The sequence below is a fragment of the Notolepis coatsorum genome, assembly GCF_963971535.1.
Source record: "Notolepis coatsorum genome assembly, chromosome: 12".
NCBI lineage: Eukaryota > Metazoa > Chordata > Actinopteri > Aulopiformes > Paralepididae > Notolepis > Notolepis coatsorum.
The window spans coordinates 64432479-64454405 of NC_140176.1; the positions used below are offsets into that span (position 1 = coordinate 64432479).

Consider the following 21927-nt stretch of genomic DNA (forward strand, 5'->3'; position numbering starts at 1 on the left):
CTGGGGGAACATGAGAGGAGGAGGAGAGGGCGGGGCACGAGACAGACAGCTCGACAGCGAGGTCTTAAGAGGAGCCCTCAGAGCTATATATATATATATATATATATAAAAGAAATAACTGGAAATGAAAATGAAGATGAAGATGACACAAGTGTCGCCAAACGAGAAGGAACATCAAGAGTACAATTTCAACGTAAGTGGTTCTGCAAGTCAAGTGTGTGTGTGCGTGCGTATTGCTATTTTGAGTCACTGATCCAAAGCCATCACCACGGGCTGGTCTCTGACAGCAGAGAGAGAGAGAGAGAGAGACACAGTGAGATATATATATATATATAGAGAGAGAGAGAGAGAGAGAGAGAGAGAGAGAGAGAGAGAGAGAGAGAGAGAGAGAGAGAGAGAGAGAGGGAGAGAGAGAGAAGAGAGAGAGAGAGAGAGACAGAGATTTATATATATATATATATAGAGAGAGAGAGAGAGAGAGAGAGAGAGAGAGAGAGAGAGAGAGAGAGAGAGAGAGAGAGAGAGAGAGATAGAGGAGAGAGAGAGAGACAGAGATATATATATAGAGAGAGAGAGAGAGAGAGAGAGAGAGATATAGAGAGAGATAGAGAGAGAGAGAGAGAGAGAGAGAGAGAGACAGCGAGAGAGACAGCGAGAGAGACAGACAGAGATATAGACAGATAGAGAGAGAGACAGAGATACAGACAGACATAGAGACACATAGAGAGATAGACAGACAGATAGACAGACAGACGGAGAGAGAGAGAGATACATACAAACAGAGCAAGATACATATACAGTATGAGAGAGAGAGATAGGAGAGGGAGAGGGAGAGAGAGCGAGAGAGCGAGAGAGAGAGAGAGAGAGAGATGAGGATGATAAAGACGGGGTGTCTGGTGTGCACGGTGGCGTGCGGTGATGAGCCGTCGAACAGCCACTGGGACGGAATAGATCACGACGCCGTCTCTGCCGATAATGAACCAGTAACCAGGGCGGGGTCCCGGGGGCCGATAGGGGGCCACGATAGCAGTCAGCACTTTTTCCATCACTATTCTCTCACTGTTTTGGTTGTAGGAGGGGTGGATCTCCTCAAAGCCACCCACTCCCTGTGTCTCCCATCAGGGGGGAGCAGGAGAGGAGAGGAAGGGCTGAATTGGTTCAGTCAAGATGGTGATAAGATGAGGAAAGCTGTCGACTCTGCAGCTTCGCCGGACCCAGGCTCAGCTTAGCACTGCCCATGGGGCCCGATGAAGAGGGAGCCTGTCCCCACACACAGGTAGGTGTGTGTGTGTGTGTGTGTGTGTGTGTGTGTGTGTTTGGGGCAGGGGGTCCTAATCACTACACAAGCTCCAATGTACTCAAGCGAGCATCTAGTGAAAGAAATAGCTAGTTTGTGTGACTGTGAGTGTGTGTGAGTGTGTGTGTGTGTGTGTGTATGTGTGTATGTGCATGTGTGTGTAAGTGTGGGCGAGGGAGAGGGAGAGAGTGGTGCTCCAGGGACTGGCCGTCCAGCCAGAGGTCAAACCACATCTCCTGAGATCAATAAAGCTGCTTAATGTGTCTGGGGCCTAATGGGAGGATCCACTGCAGCTATTTACACAGTTAAACATACACACAGAGACACACACACACACACTGACCTAAATACATTACTTGATATTCAAAGCGCATGTACTTGAGCAGGTGAATTAGACACAGTTATGCATAGCATTGTGACCAGTATGAACAACACAATACCGTTTTTCCGAGACCATAAAAGTAATACTACACTCTTACTATCCAATAGTTATCTAGGTTAACACATTCCTGGCCAACCACGTATAAATACGTGATTGGGCGCCATCCTTAACTTTCAGTGCCAGCAGGGGGCGCACGATTTAGTGCTTGAATGCCCAGCATCCACTTCAATGTTAGCGTTAATAACGCCTAATTTATGTTTTCAACATTGTCGAAGCGGATTGTTTTTTTATCAGTTCATTTCCGTTTTATAGCATTTTGAAAAGCCCTCGTTTTCAAGGAAAATTAAAAGATTCCGTGATAAACGCCCTGTACTGGAATATTCTAGAACGTTGTAATTTTTCGGCCTATTTATGAATCGTTTTCAAATAAACGCTAGATTATCGATAGTATACTGTATGTGTACGTATGCACGCTATATAGGCGATCTGAAAAATCGATTCTCTGATTTCCTCAAAGCCATCGCCCACACACACACACACATAGGGCGAACGCTCAGAGCTCAGCGAATACAACTATGATTATCCAAAGACTTGTAAAATAGATTCCTTACCTCAGATCAGATGTTCTCCAAAAAGATCATTCCAATTCCTGATCGCCATTCCAAAAATCGATCGCTTTTATTGATCCAACGCTACATACTGTAAACACATATTCCACGCTATTCTGATGGTCCACAATGAATCCGATCGGCTCGGGGTACATGCCTGAGAAGTAAAATGTGGATTCCGGATTTTTCTTTTCTCATCCATTTTCATTGAGTCCATTCCAAAAGGGTGCATTACCATCTGGGAGACGATAAGGGGCGGTTTTTTCACATCTGAGCTCCTTATGGGGCTGGTTTACCAACGTTGATGAAATATGAATTCAGAGCGCTAATAAAAAAATTACACGCTAATTGTCGTGGTGGGCATTCAGGGGGCGGGCTGATAACACGTGTTATCACGTGGTGGGCTCTCAAAGTGTTAAAAGGTCAACCACGTATATATACGTGTTACCACTCGGTTTTGCTTTTATTCCATTTTAATATCCTACTCAATGTCACGGAGCTGTATTTTGGCTGGAAACGGCATATCGGCACTCCGAAAGTGCAGTACCGGCCAGATCCTGGTATTGGCGCTGTCTCGATAATGCAGTTTCCCCCGTTGCAGACCGGGTGTCACTTTTTTTTCATTCCGGGTTAGCTTTTCTGTTAGCCTGAAGCTATGACTTTACCAGATCGCCTGGAATACTTTTTGCAACGCCGAATTCAGTATGCAGTAAAGGAATATAGCATCAGCCAATAGACATATCGATCTACCAGATGGCACTCAAATAACTGGGAAATTCTTTTTGGAATCCAACCGGCCACAGGTAAGAGTGATTTGACGTACATTTCAGTCTGTTCTCATAGCGATCCACCCGGTCAGCGTATGATGTTGCAATAACGAATGCCGTTATTGGTAATCAATAATCAGAAATGACTTCCGCCCCCCCCTCCCCCCCATTCATGCATTCATGGTGGACCATGATACCGATCATATGCGTTTTGATTTTTAACTCTAGCTTGTGTAGGGCCGAAACGCCAATCGATTTAACGTTATTAGCTTAGCGCCCTATAACTAGCTTTGCAGACCATTCCGATATAAAGTTCATATTCACAACGCTATAAAATGGGAACGTATTGATGAATAAATAATTTCTTTATGGCATATTGAAGGGAAGGTTTATACTGTCAATTGACAATGGGCACATAGCAATATAAAATATAGATTTAGCTCTACAAACAACCTCATGCACAGTGAAAACTTGTAATGAAAAGCTGGCCTTATAGAGTGGGATTAGACGGGCCCCAATGGCCCTGAATGTGTTAATAGCTCTCCAGGCAGCTTGCCCCCACCCCTATTCATTTCTGTTCCGTTTATGTGAGAGCGGATCGGTGGGTTGTTTCATGTATTCTCTCATTCTTCACAGTTTTCAGCATCGCCATCATCATCATCACCACCACCACCACCATCGTTGCTGGGCTAGGTTAGGTCGGTGGTGTTTAAGGGGTTGTGTTTATAGGCAACAATGATACTGCCAGCTTGTCCCATTTCGTCTTTCAACTGCCTATGAGCTTGTGACACTGTATCCAGAAAGGTTTATATTAGCCTTCAAAGTCGGTACATTTGGAATGAAAAACGCCAAGCCCCTTGCCCCGTTTCTTTACACGTGTCTTTGTAACAAGGATAATGAGCTAGCTAAACAGCTTTGTGTTCATAGATGTATTACTTATTTGGTTTGGGAATGTCCACGCTAGCTAGCATCTTTATAACTAAGTTTAGCTAAAGGAAATAAAGGGAGAATGGCATAAGTGGGCGGGGCATGTAAGGTGAATAACTTTTTAAATGTATTGTTATTTTATGTATTGTTTATATACACAGTATACTGTATAAACTGCCAACATGTTGTTGTCGTGACATTTTGGCTTTTTATCTGCTGGCTACAAGACAACTTGCCCTCTGGGATAATAAAGATTTACTCTAATCTTCTTTACAATCAGTGTCCTTGTAGGAAGGTCATCACAAACAGCCAAGCTGCAAAGTAAAGAAATCGATCCATCTTCGAAAACCGATGATCACAGAAATACATTTCTTTCATCTCTATTGTGGGTTAGGGTGGGACGTCTCCACTGAGGATAAGATTACAGTTAAGGTAACAGTTTCTACACTCCGTTTTAGGTGAAAATTATGGCGAGTCCCGGCATTGCCACTTGCCCAACAAGTGACGACCCAGGAGGAATCTTACCAATGAGGGCCTCAAAGCAGTTGGCCATGGCGTGTCGCAGGTCCGATTCCCGACACAGATCCGGCCCGTGGGCATAGAGCATGAAGCGATCCAGCTCCAGTTTCTGTTGACAGACACATGTACACATCAGTCAGAGCACGTTGCTAGTAGGGATGGGCAAAACTCACTCAATAGACCTATCTCAAACCCTGCCCTCTTTTCTTGATCCTCCAATCACAACTGTCGCTTACCTTGGACAAACTTTGTTTGTCCGAGGTAAGCGACAGTTGTGATTGGAGGATCAAGAAAAGAGGGCAGGGTTTGAGATAGGTCCATTGCTATTGGATAGTCACTGGGAACTATTTGAACACTAATTGTGGGTGTTGTAGTTCTTCAAACTGGTCTTGGTCTCAAGATTGGTCTTAAAATCACAAACGTGTTGTCATGGTCTCATCTTGGTCTCAGAAACTCTTGGTCTTAAAATAATTATCATTTTCATATAATTAAATGTCTATTTTGTGACTCTCTATCGCCAGTTGATAGTACTTCTATCTCTACCCAGTTGGTGACTGTGGTAGGCAAGTGCTTTTACCTCCACACTACTACCCAGACACCCGATATTGCACATTTTACACATTTTACTTCAATTTAGAGTTGGTTAAAAAGCTGGAAAAGGACCTAGAAAGATTGCCTCGACCCTCAATGGAGAAAGGTTCCATTTGGTGGCACTGACAGATGTGGCCATGTGTTGTCCAGCTGTGGCGCCACACGGTAAGATGGCAAGAGGGGGGTGTGCACGTGTGTACACACACACACGATAATCTCATGAAAAATTATGGAAAAATCCCAGTGGTGACCTTCATTCTCTCTGAATGTAAAAGTGAAAAGGCAGGCTTCTCGCTTGCAAACCTAGTGGACTATTGTAACGGGATGGGAAATACTCAAACCAATAAACCAAAGATATCTGGAGTGGGACCTCGGTAACAAAAATAAATCCCAGAGGGATTCATTCATTATCTCTGGATGGAAAAGTGGAAAAGGCAGGCTTCTCGCTAGCAAACCTTGCAGTACACCATTAGCATTAAAAGCAAAAAAGAGACTAATCTCCCCCCGAGACCTAAAGGACATTCTCATAGCATAATATCATGCCTAGTCAGTTGCATTTTATGCAAATCTTCATTCTGGTAAGTGCACTGTGGCAGGTCAGTCAAACTTTCTCTGTTGGTTTCCTGAGTCATGCCAAAAGTATCCCAGCTCCGTGTTATTGGCTCCATAGTGCAGGAGAACACCAGGCAGAACACAGTGAGGGTGCTATTTAATTATAGCTTGTGACTGTTGGTGGTCTCCCACCCCCCACGCTCTCGCACACAAATTAAATCACAAATCATGAAACCTCCAACTCGGAGGGAACTCGCTTGACTTTTAAGCTTACCAAGTGAGGTGGCGGCGTGAGTCGCTGAAGATATTTCTCGAGAGATAATTGCACAACAGTGTTCTCCAGCAGACGGGGCTTCCGAGGAGCCCTGGTAAACAACTCGACAGCGGCCAGCACTATATCGCACTCACTTTACCACGAGCGGGAAATTGAAACAAGCCAAACGGCTATGCAACACTAATGCAGATTCAGGCAGCTGCATATTTGTATTCAGCGGGGAGCAACATGAAAGATTAAAAGTTTTTAATTGCTTTCTCCACATCGCGGGACGATTATTGTTGTGTTCTTTTACGAGCTTGCCAGCGAGCGGTGGCTCAGCTCTGCGTCGCTGCCAGTGAGAGGGAGAGACGGGGAATACAAGGGGAGCGACGATAAGGGGAGCTGGAAGTATGTTTTAGGAAGACCTCCAGGGGTCCCCGGGGATCCCAATGGCAGCGGTCTAGACCTCCGCAACAACAACCTTTTAACTCCAATTACAAACATGAGGAGGCCGGAGGAGAGGGAAGGGAGAGGAGCGCGGCAAAATCACTGTCCTCCCCTGTGTACCCTTAGAGAGGAAAGATGAGAAAGGGAGACGGAAAACAATAATGCCGCCTCGAACGTGTCAGTGCCGAGACCTTTCAATACGTGAACCTGCAGAGTTGAGACTTGTTAAAAGAGAGTTGGGAGAAGCAGGCGGATTTACCTTGGCGAGCATGGCCAGGTGCTGGTTCTGCACGATGGCTGTTCTGTAGGTGGCCAGGCCGCCCTCCTCTAGGCTGGGGAACAGGTAATACAGGTGGACACTGTGGACACAATGGCACAAAATGGAGATGAGAATGCCTACAGAGAATAGCCTGGCAGATCAAAGATGGCGGCAGGTGCTGGCAGTAATCGCACAGCTGGGTTCCAGGCGAGCCGATTCCATTTTCATTACGGTCCACTGTCTCCCGAAACCGCTGCGTATCATTTGATTTAATTTGAATTAAAAACAGTCCATTCAATTCAGTCATTTTCTAATCAATGCAAAGTGAGAAAAGCAGGTGGCGTTCTGTTTTCCAAATGCACACAGGGAACCATTCATCAGTGCACTGTGATCTTACTGCAAAAAACAAAGCACTTGGAATTAATAAATACCACTTAGTGCAATGATAAATAATTAGACTGGGGACACTTGGTGGTTGGTGAAAGTGTCACTCATGGCGACGGGCTGGTTGTGTAATACAGAGTTATGCAGCTGGAAGCAAAGCTATGGAGAAGCCATTTGTTTTATTGGATTATATTTGTATTTAATGGGACATGTTTATTCATATGTGACATATGAGTAAGATGAGAATTGTTTTCTGTGTTTAGGTGCAGAAACCAGTTTACACAAGAATTGTTGAATTTATTCACAGATTTGTTTGTCAACTAGGGTTTGAACAATGTGTTTTTTGTCAGGGCCAATACTGATTATTAATAAATCAAGAGGCTGATGGTTGATATTTGGGGCCGATATGCAATTGCACATTGTGAATATTTAAATAATGTAGGCTAATAAAAGGCTTCCCTGTTTAAGCAAAGGCTATGTGGATAATTGTGATGCAATAATGTAAAAACAAAAATGCATGCTGTTTACTAGAGCCAGACATAATTTAATATCATGGTTTGCATATATCCACTGTGAGTGGTTCTAGCATTGAGAGTCACCGAGTATAAATATCTTGGCATTTGGCTCGATGAGAATTTAACATTTAAATACCATATAGACAACCTTGCCAGCAAGCTGCGACAGAAAATTGGCTTCTTGTACAGCTTTCCTATGATTAGTAGGAAAGGTTTTGGACTATGGTGATGTGATTTATAGACATGCTGATGCTTATACTCTTCAACCACTTGACTCTTACTGATGGCAGGTATGATACTCACCATCGTCTCCTGTCTAATAAGACGGAACGTCCCGGCTGATACTGACACCACTATCTGTATTGTTTTTTTTGTGCTCATGTACTCGTACAACTACTACATGCTACCACTCGGTGCCCTGTTTGTTGAGGAAAACCCAACATTGATCATTTTAGTATTTAATTATAATTCTTTTACAAATGTTATGTTTCTAACTTTAAATCTCAGCAACAGCGTCATGTTGTATATTTAATTTGTTAGTAAGAAAGTGAAGAACATCTGATGAAAATAAAACATGTTTTCAAAGTCATTGTTAGAACTGTAATGGTATTATTACGGTAAGTAGTCATATCGGTACTCTGTATCGGTAAGTACCCAAATGTAAGTACTTGAAGAAAGAAGTGTGTATCGGGAGTCAGGGCATCCAGTCACTGCTGGCTGCATACATTGAACTGAGACATGCTTTGACATCAGTGGTGGACATGGTTAGGATTCTAAAGTGATTTCAGATGTAGAAAGGAATTATTGTGTCTCTTCATAAAGCTTTATTTCCCCCGTTGGACTTTTGTAGTAGAACACTGAAATGTAACTCACATTGTAGCCAACAAGTGTCTGCATATGGGGCCAAGTGTTTGCCGGCGATTTACAGGCACAAATTGCAGCTCAAAGTTATTTTCTTTGGTTACTAGGGACAGTAATGGTGCAGAAACCATGTAATGTAATGTAATGTAAATGTAATGTGTAGACAAGAGTAAAAGTCTCTTCCATCACACTGTAAAAGCAACTTTAGCTTTCCATTTGGTGCTTGTTATTAACTACTGCCAGAATCAGTTATGCACCAGCTACATTCAAATAGCACTAACTGCGAAGGGAGGCAGAGTGTCCAGAGAAATTCCCATCTCTCTTGTCATTAAAGCTTAATACCCCCTTAATTACTGCCAGTCTTTTATGCACCCACTATATGAGATATCACTGGCCGAAGCTAGCCGCAACACTTTGGGATTCAAAGGTGATTTGAGAGGCAGAGCATCCAGATAAATCTCTGTCTCTCACTCTGTAAAACCTTATGAAGTTAACCTTACGAGTGAGACGGCAACAGTGCCATGCTTAGAGCCATGCAAAAAAAAAATAAAAAAAATAAAATATTTGATGACTATTATAAAATTTACCATATTCGTGACAGTCTATCCTGAAATACACCTCCAAGGCAGCCCATCTTCAGATACACAGTTGGCATCCCACCGATGGAACTCAATACCTCAACCAATTAGAGTCTACTTCACTCATTCAAGTGCAGGGTTAACACTTTCAGCATCACGCTTAACTCTTTCTCTGCCGACAACGATTAAACCCGTTATTGGCCGCCAATCGCTGAACGCCAACAACGACTATACTAGTTATTTGATCGTTATTTCTTTTATTCATTATTTCCATTCATTATCCATACAGGGAGCCTGGTGTTATCATTGGGAATGGGTCTGAGATCGCAAAAGTCCAATACCGCCGCCTGGTAGGTTGCGGCCGGTATTGCACATCCTTTGAAACTGTGTATTGGGCGATTATATTGGTCCGGGCGAACTTTTCTAGTAACCTGAACCTAGGGCTTCACCCGATCACATTGAATAGTTTTCGGGACCCCCGATTCATAGCTGTGGTGGGTTATGTCGTGGGCCAAATGGACATACGATCTACCAGGTGGCAATCAAATAATTGGAATATTCTTTTTGGAATCCCACCGGCCACAGGTAAGAGCAATTCAACGTCAATTTCAGCTCGATTGTGCCTTGTTTTCATAGCCATCGCCCTGATCAGCGTATGTTGTTGTACCAACGAATGCCGTTATTGACAATCAATTAATCAGAAACGACCCCCCCCCCCCTTTCATGCATTCATGATGGAACATAATACCGATCATATGCATTTGAATGTTTTATTGTAGCGTGTGTAGGGAAGAAATGCCAATGGATTAAGTATAATACACGTCACAGGCTATTTATTACTAGCCTCCCAGGAATTACCCTAAACCGCTCTAAAACCATACTTATATTCACCACGGTATAAAACGGGAATGTATGGATGGAAAAAAAATTTCATTTTCACTTCTTGAACGATAGATACTCGATGTCAAATGGGCCATAGTATTGCATCCATAGCTACAGTATAATATAGAATATAGTTATAGCCCTGCAAACAAGGTGACCGACTCCATTGGTTTAATGCGTGGCAGCGCATAGCCATATCCCAGAAACAGCATGGCAGCCAATGAGTTAATCCACATATGCGCTGCCTGTGGCCACGGTGTTTAATGCTGTTTGCAGAGCTATATCTATATTCTATATTATAGCTATGGAGACAATACTATGGCTCATTTGACAGTCACTATCTCTCGTCCAACATGTAAAAACATGTATACGTTCGCGTGTTATTCCGTGGTGAATATTGTATAGTTTCAGAGTGATCCGGGCAAATTCCTGGAAGCCGAGTTATGGAGCGCTATGTGCATTTTGCTAAAGTCGTTTGCGTTGCTCGCCTGGACACGATACTATTTCCAAATCAAAAGGTATATAATAGGTATTATCTTTCATCATGAAGGCATCAAAGGGGGGGGGGGGGGGGGGGTCGTTTTGTGATGCTCTGATCGTCAGCAACGGCATACGTTTTGGAGTATGTGACATATGATTGTTGCAATTGATGTGAAATCATTTTAGGATCAAAATAGGATTGACGTCATATAGTCCTTACCTTTGCTAGGAGGTATTCCAAAATGAATATTCCAATTGTCTGATCGCGATTTCCAGTATTGATGTCCATCGGGTCCCTGACATGAAATGGGACAAACTATGCATCAAGTGTGCTGGACGCGTTCCAAGTGGCTCGAATGAAGCATTTCACTTGCCCGGGTCCCATTCTCCGCCCGGACCATATAAAATGTAACACACAGTGTGAAATAAGGTTTCAAAGGGTAGGCGATACTGCCACCTAGCAGGATTCGGCCGGCATTGCAATCTCGAGGTCTCAGAATGAGTCCCAATGATACACAGAGGTCCGTGAGACTGTATAGAATATTAAAATCGAATAAAAGAAAAAACTATGAAAACCTGAGTATAGTTAGGTTCTGGCGCTCAACCGCTGGCGAGATAACCAGACTATAGTCGTGATTGGCGCTGAATGTGTTAAGGAATGGCTAATTGAACATCAGCATTGTCAACACTGGTGTGTGTGTGTGTGTGTGTGTGTGTGTGTGTGCGTGCGTGCGTGCGTGTGTGTGTGTGTGTCTATGCCTGGGTCTTCTAATATGTCATGATGTGCTCTGTCCTTGTGTCCATGACTCTATTGTGCCCTGTATCCCTATCTTATGTTCTACTATTATGTGCTTTTGTTTTTATTCTAATGTTATTTATCTCGCTTTTATTCGGTTTGTATTGCTAACCCTTTTTTACACAGGATTTTAGCCTGTACCTTCTGGCAGGGGGACTGCCAATGGAAAATAGCCCTTTGGCAAAAAGTGGGTGAATTTACGTTTTTAATATTTTTTTTTTTGTCCACTTTTTTCTCCTTTTTCTCCCATCCCAATTTCGTGTTTCCAATTCTCCCCTCCCCTGTCTTGAATGTTGCTCGACTATGCCCCCCACTGGTCGGTTGTAGGGAGGATAGAAGCCTTGCATCACGTGTCCGCTCCGGTATACGAGGAGGCAGCCTGTCACATCTTTTCACCTGCCAGCGCGGACTCTGTGGCGAGGTGTAACGCATGGGAGGCTCACACTACCCCCGCTACTTCCTGTCTCTGCTGTGCAGGCGTCCCCCAACCGACCTGTAGGAGTCGCTGTCCACAACATCCAAATCCCCACCCATCGACTTCCACCCGCTGGCTCTGCCAATTGAGCCAGTATGACAGCCGGCCCAAGCCGGAGGCAATGCTGACACGCAGATTCGAGACCGGAGTCTCTTGCATTGGTGACGAGCGCAATCTCCGCTGCGTCACCCAGCCGCCCTCTTTTAAAATGTTTATTAATGCACGCTGTCCTCCTTGAACAAATAAAGTAAACCTCAAGTGCTGGTGGTCTCACTTTACTCTGTACATTGTTGCTTTAAATAAGCAAAGTGGAAATGATTGATTGATTGATAGATGATACATGCTTCTCATTTTAGGCTTCGGCCTCCTGCCACTTCCAAGGCTGTACAGGCAAGAACGCAGACTACCAATCAGCTATTCACAAGTTGTTCCATATATGGTGAACAGTGGGTGGGTTTATGCTAATGTAGGTTAATGTGTGTAGATGACAGCAAACATACACATATTTCCCAATCCCCTGATGTCCGCAAGGTGGATAATTATGAAGTATGTTTTTTTTTATTGCAGCTGCATTTTTACTAACAAATAATATGAACAACATATTGATAAATGAGGCCCAGTGTGCATAGTGTGTCTCCATGCAGTGTATGTGTTAATGATGCAACTGTATGCAATTTCACAGTACAGCATCTACCAAAATACCATGGTAAACAATATTTTAATATATACATTCCCCTTTTAATTAAACATACTAGTTTAATAATGTATATTAAATTACAATGTATACTGTTGCAGTTCAATATTGCTAGTGATAAATCTTAGGGCAAAATGATACAGAGTCCAGAGGCTTTAGAGTGGAAGCAGCAGCATGTCTACAAACTGCATCTATGTAATCCAGAAAAACAGCTTTAATGACCTTCTTTTTTTTTTACATAGCCAACCTTTTGACGGAGTTTACTTGCAAGGCTACAACACATTTAAATGTACATTTCTCATCAAGCCAGATGTCAAGATATTTATATTCTTTAACTCTCTATATCAGATCCATTCCATTGAGTGGATATATGCAAATCATCACATGTTTGTGTGTGTGTGTGTGTGTGTGTGTGTGTGTGTGTGTGTGTGTGTGTGTGTGTGTGTGTGTGTGTGTGTGTGTGTGTGTGTGTGTGTTCATGGAGCGCTTGCTGTCATGCACTTGTCCTAATAAACTAACCTACACTGAAGGATGAACATTGTTACTCAGCTGATAGAGTTGTACCCTTCCTGATGACTTGTCGTACAGAACTTGTAAGTCGCTTTGGATAAAAGCGTCAGCTAAATGACTAAATGTAAAATGTAAATGCTTGCAGCGTATGCGTATATATGTAGAGAGGAAGGCCGTGTGGACTGAGAGGAGTGGAATAAATGGCAGACAAAGAAGACGACCTTGAAGAACGTATTTCATAATGCAGTGAGTTGTGTACCAAAATAAAAAACCTCAACTGTGCCTGGCACATCAAAAGGCATTAGGCAGCGATGGAAACCTCACCACTTGGCAGTAAGCTATGAAACGCATTCATAATCAGTCCCACTTGCCCTTTTCCTTCTGTGTTTTACAGTAGCTCTCTTCTTTTGGGGAGGGGGGTGGGGGTTGTGTTGGCTGGACGGCAGAGGCAGAGGGAGAGAGCCTGTGAGAGCAGCACGGGGCTGGAGAGACATGAGGGCGGTTAGGCTGGATCTGCTGTACCAGTTTAACTGGACAAGAAGCTGATCAATTATTCAGAGGCACAAGGAGCTCCGGAGCGTGGGCCGAGCGGGTCCCACTGGACACTCATCATCAGAAGAGCAACGCGGGGATGGAGAGCCGGGTGAAGGGAGGGATTGCCCAGAGAAACACGAGCCCACCATCTCCTTCCTAATCTCCGCTCCGCCTCCGTGAGGGGTCAAGGCGGCTCCTGTGTACCCTGCCGTCATTTACCATTACTGTCCAATTATGTTCTTGACCATTTTATATGCCAGGAGCTGCTGGCACGGTAGTGGCTGGCTGTTTGTGGAGGGCTGGTGGGGAGGCTAGCTGGCTGTTTGTGGAGGGCTGGTGGGAAGGCTGTTTGTGGAGGGCTGGTGGGGAGGCTGGCTGGCTGTTTGTGGAGGGCTGGTGGGGAGGCTGGCTGGCTGTTTGTGGAGGGCTGGTGGGGAGGCTGGCTGGCTGTTTGTGGAGGGCTGGTGGGGAGGCTGGCTGGCTGTTTGTGGAGGGCTGGTGGGGAGGCTGGCTGGCTGTTTGTGGAGGGCTGGTGGGGAGGCTGGCTGGCTGTTTGTGGAGGGCTGGTGGGGAGGCTGGCTGGCTGTTTGTGGAGGGCTGGTGGGGAGGCTGGCTGCTTGTTATCGGGAGTGTGGATGAAGAACAAAACAAAAGTAGAAAGGTGTGCTCAGTAGAGCCCTAATCTCCACCAGGCGGAAGCCACACATTTATTTTCTAGTCGCCTACACTCTATTAGTTAGTCATTACTCCCTTTCCCTTTACTCCCATTGCATGTGGTGTATTTTTTCCTATTGCTAGGTTTTAGTGAGTTTTTCCTTACCTTCGCTCGGGTATGTCTGAGAGTGTTGCATTTATTTAAAAAATGTTGGACTTCATGGTGTTTTTGTTTTGTTCTTGATTTATTGTGATGTTTCTTCTTGACTTGTTTAACCCTTTGGTTGCCGTTCACGAGAATTCTCGTTTCTGTGGCCCAGCGGTTGAGTGCCGGAAACGAAGATTCTCGTTTCTGTGTCGTTTTTCCTTTTTTCCGATATTAATATCCTATTCCATGTCACAGAGCTGTATTTTGCATGGAAAAGGCATATTGGGACTCCGAAGGTGCAGTACCAGCCAGATACTGGTAGTGGAGCTGTCTCGAGAATGCAATAACCCCTGTTGCAGACCTGGTGTCACACTGAAAACTCACACTGACTTTTCTGTTAGCCTGAAGCGAGGGCTTCACCAGATCACATGGAATACTTTTTGGGACGCCGGATTCATTATGCTGTATAAGGTTATGACGTGTGCCAAATGGACTTATGATCTACCAGATGGCAATCAAATAATTGGAAAATTCTTTTTGGAATCCAGCCGGCCAAAGGTAAGAGTAATTTGATGTCAATTTCAGCTTGATCGTGGAAGGATTTCATAGCCATACCCCAGATAACGTGTATGTTGTGGTAATAACGAATGCCGTTATTGGCAATCAATTAATCACAAACGACCCCCCCCCCCCCCCCACACCCCCCTTTCACGCATTCATGATGGAACATAATACCGATCATATGCATTTGGATTTTTAACTGTAGCGTGTGTAGGGACGAAACGTCAATGGATTTAACGTTATTAGCATTGCGCCTTATAAATAGCCTCACAGGAATTATACCATATCATTCCGATATAACACCCATATTCACCACGATATAAAACGGGAACGTATCGATGGATTTTTTTTTTATTTATGGCAAAGCCTTGGATGAAGCCAAAATGTTGCAGATAACCTAAATAACTACCTGAAAAGGTACCCAACAGAGCTCTCTTGTAAACAACTCGCTATTGTTTATGTTCACATTTCCACCCAAAAGTTTTCTGTTCAAATGTTCTCACATAACCTTTGCAAAGTCCATCTTCCCTTTTTTTCTTTGCTCTCGCGGATCCCATCCGCGTTAAAGTTACACTTTCGGTTTTGCCAAAGTTATAATGAGTCCGACCTCCTTTGATTGACAGGCAGTCGGCGTGTTTAAGATTTAGAGGAAGATCATATAGACCAATTAAATTTAAGCACATGGGCACGTTTACGCGGCTGGAAGAACACACGATACACAATTTCCAGGGACCTCTTTTTGTGGCTTGTTATACAGTATAAATCCTTGTATATCTTCCTGTACATTCCTACACATTCCAAATTGCATTGTACATTCTTACTGTATATTTTTGGACTGTATATTTTAGATTGTATATACATATTTTAGAATGTATATCACTGACTGTGTATTCGTATTTTAAATGTTTTACTAGCTGAATGTTCATTGTGAGTGATCTGTGGTGCTGAATTTCCCTCGGGATCAAGTACTTCTGTTCTATTCTATTAGCTTAGTTGCTAACGTTTGCCGCTATAGACCCCTAACAGAATGAGGATCTGAAGATGGCAACACTGGAAGTATTGGAGATGTGTCGTGACTCGTGACTGATTTTGTTTTCAACCATTGATACATTAAAACATGCATTTACATAGTTGTTGGGTCTGTTGAGGATGCTATTATAGGCAATGTACATCTAATATAACAAGTGAAATGTTAAGTGTAAATGCAACAAAATGGGGCAAAATGGCGAAAGGATTGGCGGAGGCCTGCTCTCCACTGACTCGTCTTTCTCTATTTATTCTTGAAACAAGTGTGTGTGCACATGTGTGTGTGTGTGTGTGTGTGCGTGTGCGTGTGTGTGTGTGTGACTTGTGAGGAGAGAAGCATCTAGTGTCCCTTCATATGCTGAGGCAGGCGTATGCGCGTGTGTGTGCACAATACCCCATAGTAACTAATGAGCAAGCTTCTGCATCTCTCCCCATGTTGCAATTTCCATTCAGAGGAGGCGGCGGTGGCGGTAGACAGGTAAGGTGGGTAGTGAATGAGGTTAATAATAGCTCCATATAATTAGCACTGTGTCTAGCTAAGTGCTGGGCACTGCGGTCCACTCTCACCCGGGAGTCAATAATGCAGTGCGCATTACAGACAGCTATTCCAGACAGCTAATTGCGAGTTGTCATGGAGAATTTCAGGACCGTAAAAAAAAAAAAAAAAAAAAAAAGGGTAAAAACTAAAATTACATCCCAGTTCCAATTACCAGCAAATCACCGCCTTGAATGGGGATTGACTGTGGGCGAGAGAAGGGGGTCGAGATAGAGACAAGACAGATACAGCGGGGGGAGGAATTGAGCGAGAGCGAGAGAAAGAGAGAGAGAGAGAGAGAGAGTGTGGACGGTGTTGAAGTCAGGTTCGATTAGCGGCTGCGTCCATCAAAGATGCGTGAGCAACACGACCTCACCTGGTGAGCAACACGACCTCACCTGGTGAGCAACACGACCTCACCTGGTGAGCAACACGACCTCACCTGGTGAGCAACACGACCTCACCTGGTGAGCAACACGACCTCACCTGGTGAGCAACACGACCTCACCTGGTGAGCAACACGACCTCACCTGGTGAGCAACACGACCTCACCTGGTGAGCAACACGACCTCACCTGGTGAGCAACACGACCTCACCTGGTGAGCAACACGACCTCACCTGGTGAGGAACTCGACCTCACCTGGTGAGCAACACGACCTCACCTGGTGAGGAACTCGACGACTGCGTCGCCCAGGAACTCCAGTCGCTCGTTGTGATTGATCCTGACGGTGGGAGAGAGACAGGAGGTGGAGATGTGAAGGAGGGAGGGAGGGATGGATGGAGGGGAGAGAGAGATAGTTAGAGGAGAGAGACACACACAAATGCAAACATGTACACACACACACGCGTGTACGCAGCTGCTCGGCTAATCAACGCTCAGAGGATAACAGCGGTATACATTCAATAATAAGTGGTCTTTGCCCTTAAAATGGGCTCACTTCATCTCCCCTGAGAAACCCTTTCCTGTCACAGTTAGAGCTCATTCCCTTTGTCAGCAGGCATGCGGGGCGGATTAATCATGCGAGTCGTCCCTTTGATTGTGCCTGTGGTCAGTGATAGCAGCCACAGACACGGGGGCTTCAGGACCTTACCTGGAGGGGGAGGGGTCCTCCTGGCCCAGTCGAGACATGATGTTGATCAACGTGTTGATACCTGAGAGAGAGAGAGAGAGAGAGAGAGAGAGAGAGGTAGAGAGAGAGAGAGAGAGAGAGAGAGAGGTAGAGAGAGGTAGAGAGAGAGGTGGAGGGAGAGAGAGGGAGATATATAGGGATAGAGAGGGAGAGAGGGAGAGAGAGAGAGAGAGAGAGAGAGAGAGAGAGAGAGAGAGAGAGAGAGAGAGAGAGAGAGAAAAAAATATGTCAATTCATGTCACAAGAAAAGGGACAACCAGTAGGACACATATACTGTATATACATGTACCATGTTTTACTCACCGCACCATCTCCTTTATTTCTTTGATCTTGTTCTGTTGATATTGTTGTTGTATTGTATAATGTTGTTTGCTGTTTATGTCATAATTGTGCTTTGTCAACATTTGTGAAATTTCATGCCAATAAAGCTTTTTGAATTGAGAGAGAGAGAGAGAGAGAGAGAGAGAGAGAGAGAGAGAGAGAGAGAGAGAGAGAGAGAGAGAGAGAGAGAGAGAGAGAAGAGAGAGAGAGGGAGAGAGGGGTGGAGAGAGAGATAAAGAGAGAGAGGGAGGGGAGAGGAGAGAGAGACCATCAAACACAGAGGGAAGCACTTCTTCTTGCACGACACAAACCATTAAGTTAGAACATTATACTTCTACAAAATGTAGTTAATGTAATAACGATTTTCTAAAATCTTACCATAAATGATCAAATACAATAACGGGAAATAAATGAGTGTGCCACATCATCCAGGAGATTTGTATCATACTTTATAGATACAATCCAAAGGCTGCTTTACTTAACATTACAAATGTAAAAACAATTATATTACCATAACATAAAAGTCATACGGTGAGACTGATCTTAAGATGTCACCTACTGTCCATGTATCAAAGGCTGAGAAATATATTAAATTAAATAAATTAGTATGTAAACAAAGTAATTTGTTATGTAACATCCTTTCAACTGGGGGCGTGCTATTGCAACCACAGACTGGGCCACAGTGACAGCCTGAAAAATAACCAGAATTAATTGCACAACTTTGATATGTCTCGACGACATTGAAAATGAGGGTGACCTCAATTGTCTTTTGAGTATAAATAAAGGTTGATGATGATGATGATAGTGATTTGTGTGAATGAATTATTTGTTATTTGCTTTAATGAACTGTACTTCTACAACTACTTGTTGTAGTTGTAATATTATTGCTATTACTGATCATTAATGTTATAACATATAGCCTATACTGTATGTTGAATCTATTTTGGCATTAAGTACTTTGGAATTTCATGCCAAAAAATGCATTTGAATTTGTGTTCAGTCACATACTTTTCGAATATTTCAAATATTTTGGAAATGATGCCTTATTAAACATTATGGTTTAAGTTGTAAGTGATGTGATAAAACCACCCAGCACAAAGTCCACTTTTAGAGCAGGAAGAATTTGTTCTTGAAATGGATCAATGAGGATAGTAGTGCTTCACTCTATCTATGGCATAATATTGAATGTGCAATGTTGAAATAAAAAAAAATATTATTAATTTATAGAAGAAAGGAAATATAAAATGGTCTCAACAGCTTCAAACTGATAACGTCACTTCATTTACATTTGTCATTTAGTGACACTTTTATCCAAAGTGACTTACAAGTTCTGTATAACAAGTCAGCCGGAAGGGTACAACTCTGGCAGCTAAGGGTAAGTGATATTGTTCGTCAAACAGTGAGTGCTACAGACTTGAGTGCATATTAGCATAGTAGATAATAATATAGGTGAAGTAGATTCCGTAGTAGCAGAGTGCATACTAGTGAAAGACAGTACAAAGGTTAATGTTTTTTTTTCATTTCAGATAATGATTGAATAAATGTGTTTTTAGTCAATGGCATATAATTGGGTGGGAAGTTTGTTCCACCATTGTGAAGCAAGCATTAACTCATTCACTGCCAACAATGAGTATACTCGTTATTTGATCGTTATTTCTTTTATTAGATATTTCTATTCATTACAGGCACACGGACTCGGGGTTAACATGGGGAATCCTCATGAGAATGTAAATGTGCAATACCGGCCGCATCACGCTAGACGGCGGTACCAAGCACCCTTTATACCCTTCTATCTTTCTCTGCGGGATGGCCACAGGTCTCCGGTTTCATGTTTCCTTGTCGGGCGAGGGCAGCCGTTCTGCCAGTTCCATCGAAGCGCGTCAAATATCTCCGATCCATATGTTGTGGTGGATTATGCCGTCGACCAAATGGACATTGGATATACCAGATGGCGATCAAACAATTGGAATATTATTTTTGGAATACTCCCGATCACAGGTAAGGATGTTTTGAGGTCAATTTTAGCTTGATCATGCAATGCTTTCATACCGATCGGGCTGGTTTTTTGTGTTCAATGCGAATGCCGTTACTGACAATCAAATAATCAGAAACGCCCCCCCTTTCATGCATTCATGATGGAACATAATAGCTATGATATAGATTTGATTTCGGGATAATAGCGTATACAGGCAAGCCATGGCAACGTCTATAGTGGAATCGACGTATAGGGCTTTAACTCAGGATTTCATGAATTACCCTAGACCGCTCTAAACCCATACTTATATTCACCACGGTATAACACAGGAACATATGGATGGAAAAATTTATGACCACAGGGCCATGGCTAATCCCTGGCACTGAATGAGTTAAAGGGAAACTATAATTTCAGAATTCATACATGTTGCTCTGGTCTAAGACAGTACTAAAATGGTAGTGAAAAAGCAGCAACTCTCTCCCAAATCCAAAAACCCAAGTCGAGTCATCAAGTATAAAGTCTGAAGCTGCTCCATAGTCAATGAATTGTGAGAAATGTTATAGATGACAAGATTTTATATAGATGACACAGAGCACCATGGGGAATGTTCTGAACTCATAGAATCAGTTGTATATACAAAAGAAAACAAACATTCCCATTAATTGTCAACGGAGCAGCTCCAGACTTTACACTTGATGACGTCACATGTTCGATTCTCACTTCTCTGGTCGCTGGCTTTGGGAGAGAGAGTAGCTCATGTTCACATTATTGATAGAAGTGTCCCGTGGAAATAGCATATTCAAATGTTTTATTTGAGCGCTGTTCCCCTTTGACCAATGAGCGCTCAGCATGCAGAGGATGTGCGTTTGATTTACCCAGCGGGGCAGCATAGAGTTCCAATTACGCGGAGCAGAAAAAAGATAGAATGTCCTACTTCCTTGACTTTTCCTAGAAATGTCTTCTTCTGACATCTGCATTCAAATTTCAAAATAACAAGCAGACAAAAAAAAGTTCCCAGACAGCAGTGGATGTTCTAATTACATGTGAACAGACAGCGTCAAGCCCATAGATGAAATGGACTGGATTTATGTAGCGCTTTTATCCAAAACGCATTACACTTACAGATTCACACACCGACGGCAGAGGCGACCATCACCGGGAGCAGTTAGGGAGTTAAGTGTCTCAAGGTCGCCTAAATGTCTCACCTTCATTACTTTACAACTGCAGGATTAGTTCAACTTCAACGCTAATATTTTTTGGGTCCACAATGCGGGAGATCGGAGTTCTGTTCTCGGTTATTTGTGTTTGTGCAACATGTGTGGCACCGGAGTACAATGAGATGTTATTTTCTGTGTCTCACACATCCCAGTCGCACCATCGGCTCATTCATCTGAATATCGGCGAGGAAAGGGACCTAATATGAGCTGACACAAAGGAACGTGCCCCATAGCAGTCAATTCTAGACAGCGTGCCTTCGTTTATTCGGTGGAAATGACTAGAATTGAACTGTTGTATTTGATTATGAATTGAACTGTTGTATTTGATTATGATCGACAGGTTTAGAATTGAGCGCTGTCAATGTGCGGTCCCTCTAATGCCGTTCCGGTGGATGTCTCTCGCCCACTCTCCACTCACCCCCGGCCCGTATTTGTGACGCTCCCAGCTCCTTCTGATGCAACAAAGATTGACAATTCAAATGATATTGTTTTCTAATTATATCGTTTTTCCTTTGTGATGTGCATAACGTTATAATTTGACATATAGTAATAATAAAAGGGTATACTACCCAAGGAGTTGAACTCTGATCGCCCTGAGGTTTAAAATGTAACCCCTTAGCTGACCGCTCTACTTGTATAAAATCTGGTGATGGACACTTTATCTGTGTGAGGCGGGATAAAGGGAACATAGCTTATCATTGGGGAGACAGTGGCTCTGGAGGTAGAGTAGTCGTCTGGTAATCTGGAGGTTCCCGGTTTGATTCCCACTCTTCCTGGGTAGCGTGTCAAAGTGTCCTTGAGCAATACACTTAACCCCTAATCACTCCCGATGAGCAGGTTGGCACCTTGCATGGTTGCCTCTGCCACCGGTGTGTGAATGTGTGAGTGAATGGGTAAAATGTGAGGAACAAATTGTAAAAGCGCTATATAAATGCAGCCATTTACCATTTATCAGGCAAAATGCGTAGCAAACAAAACCTTTGTTCAGCTCCATTTCAACATGATTACTAAAGGCTGCAACCACGGGTACAGGGAAGCAAACAGGG

General features: G+C 43.5%; 1 protein-coding gene across 1 annotated transcript in view; it reads right to left on the reverse strand.

Moving 5' to 3' along the window:
* The window catches only part of drosha (drosha ribonuclease III), a 247470-nt gene that overhangs the window by 127913 nt on the left and 97630 nt on the right, over positions 1–21927 (reverse strand). Inside the window, exons 19-22 of the mRNA XM_084326516.1 lie at positions 17330–17390; positions 16901–16960; positions 6606–6705; positions 4507–4609 (exon numbers count right to left, since the gene is read on the reverse strand). Of these exons, the coding sequence (XP_084182642.1) occupies positions 4507–4609; positions 6606–6705; positions 16901–16960; positions 17330–17390 (324 nt within the window). The remainder of the gene's footprint in view (positions 1–4506; positions 4610–6605; positions 6706–16900; positions 16961–17329; positions 17391–21927) is intronic.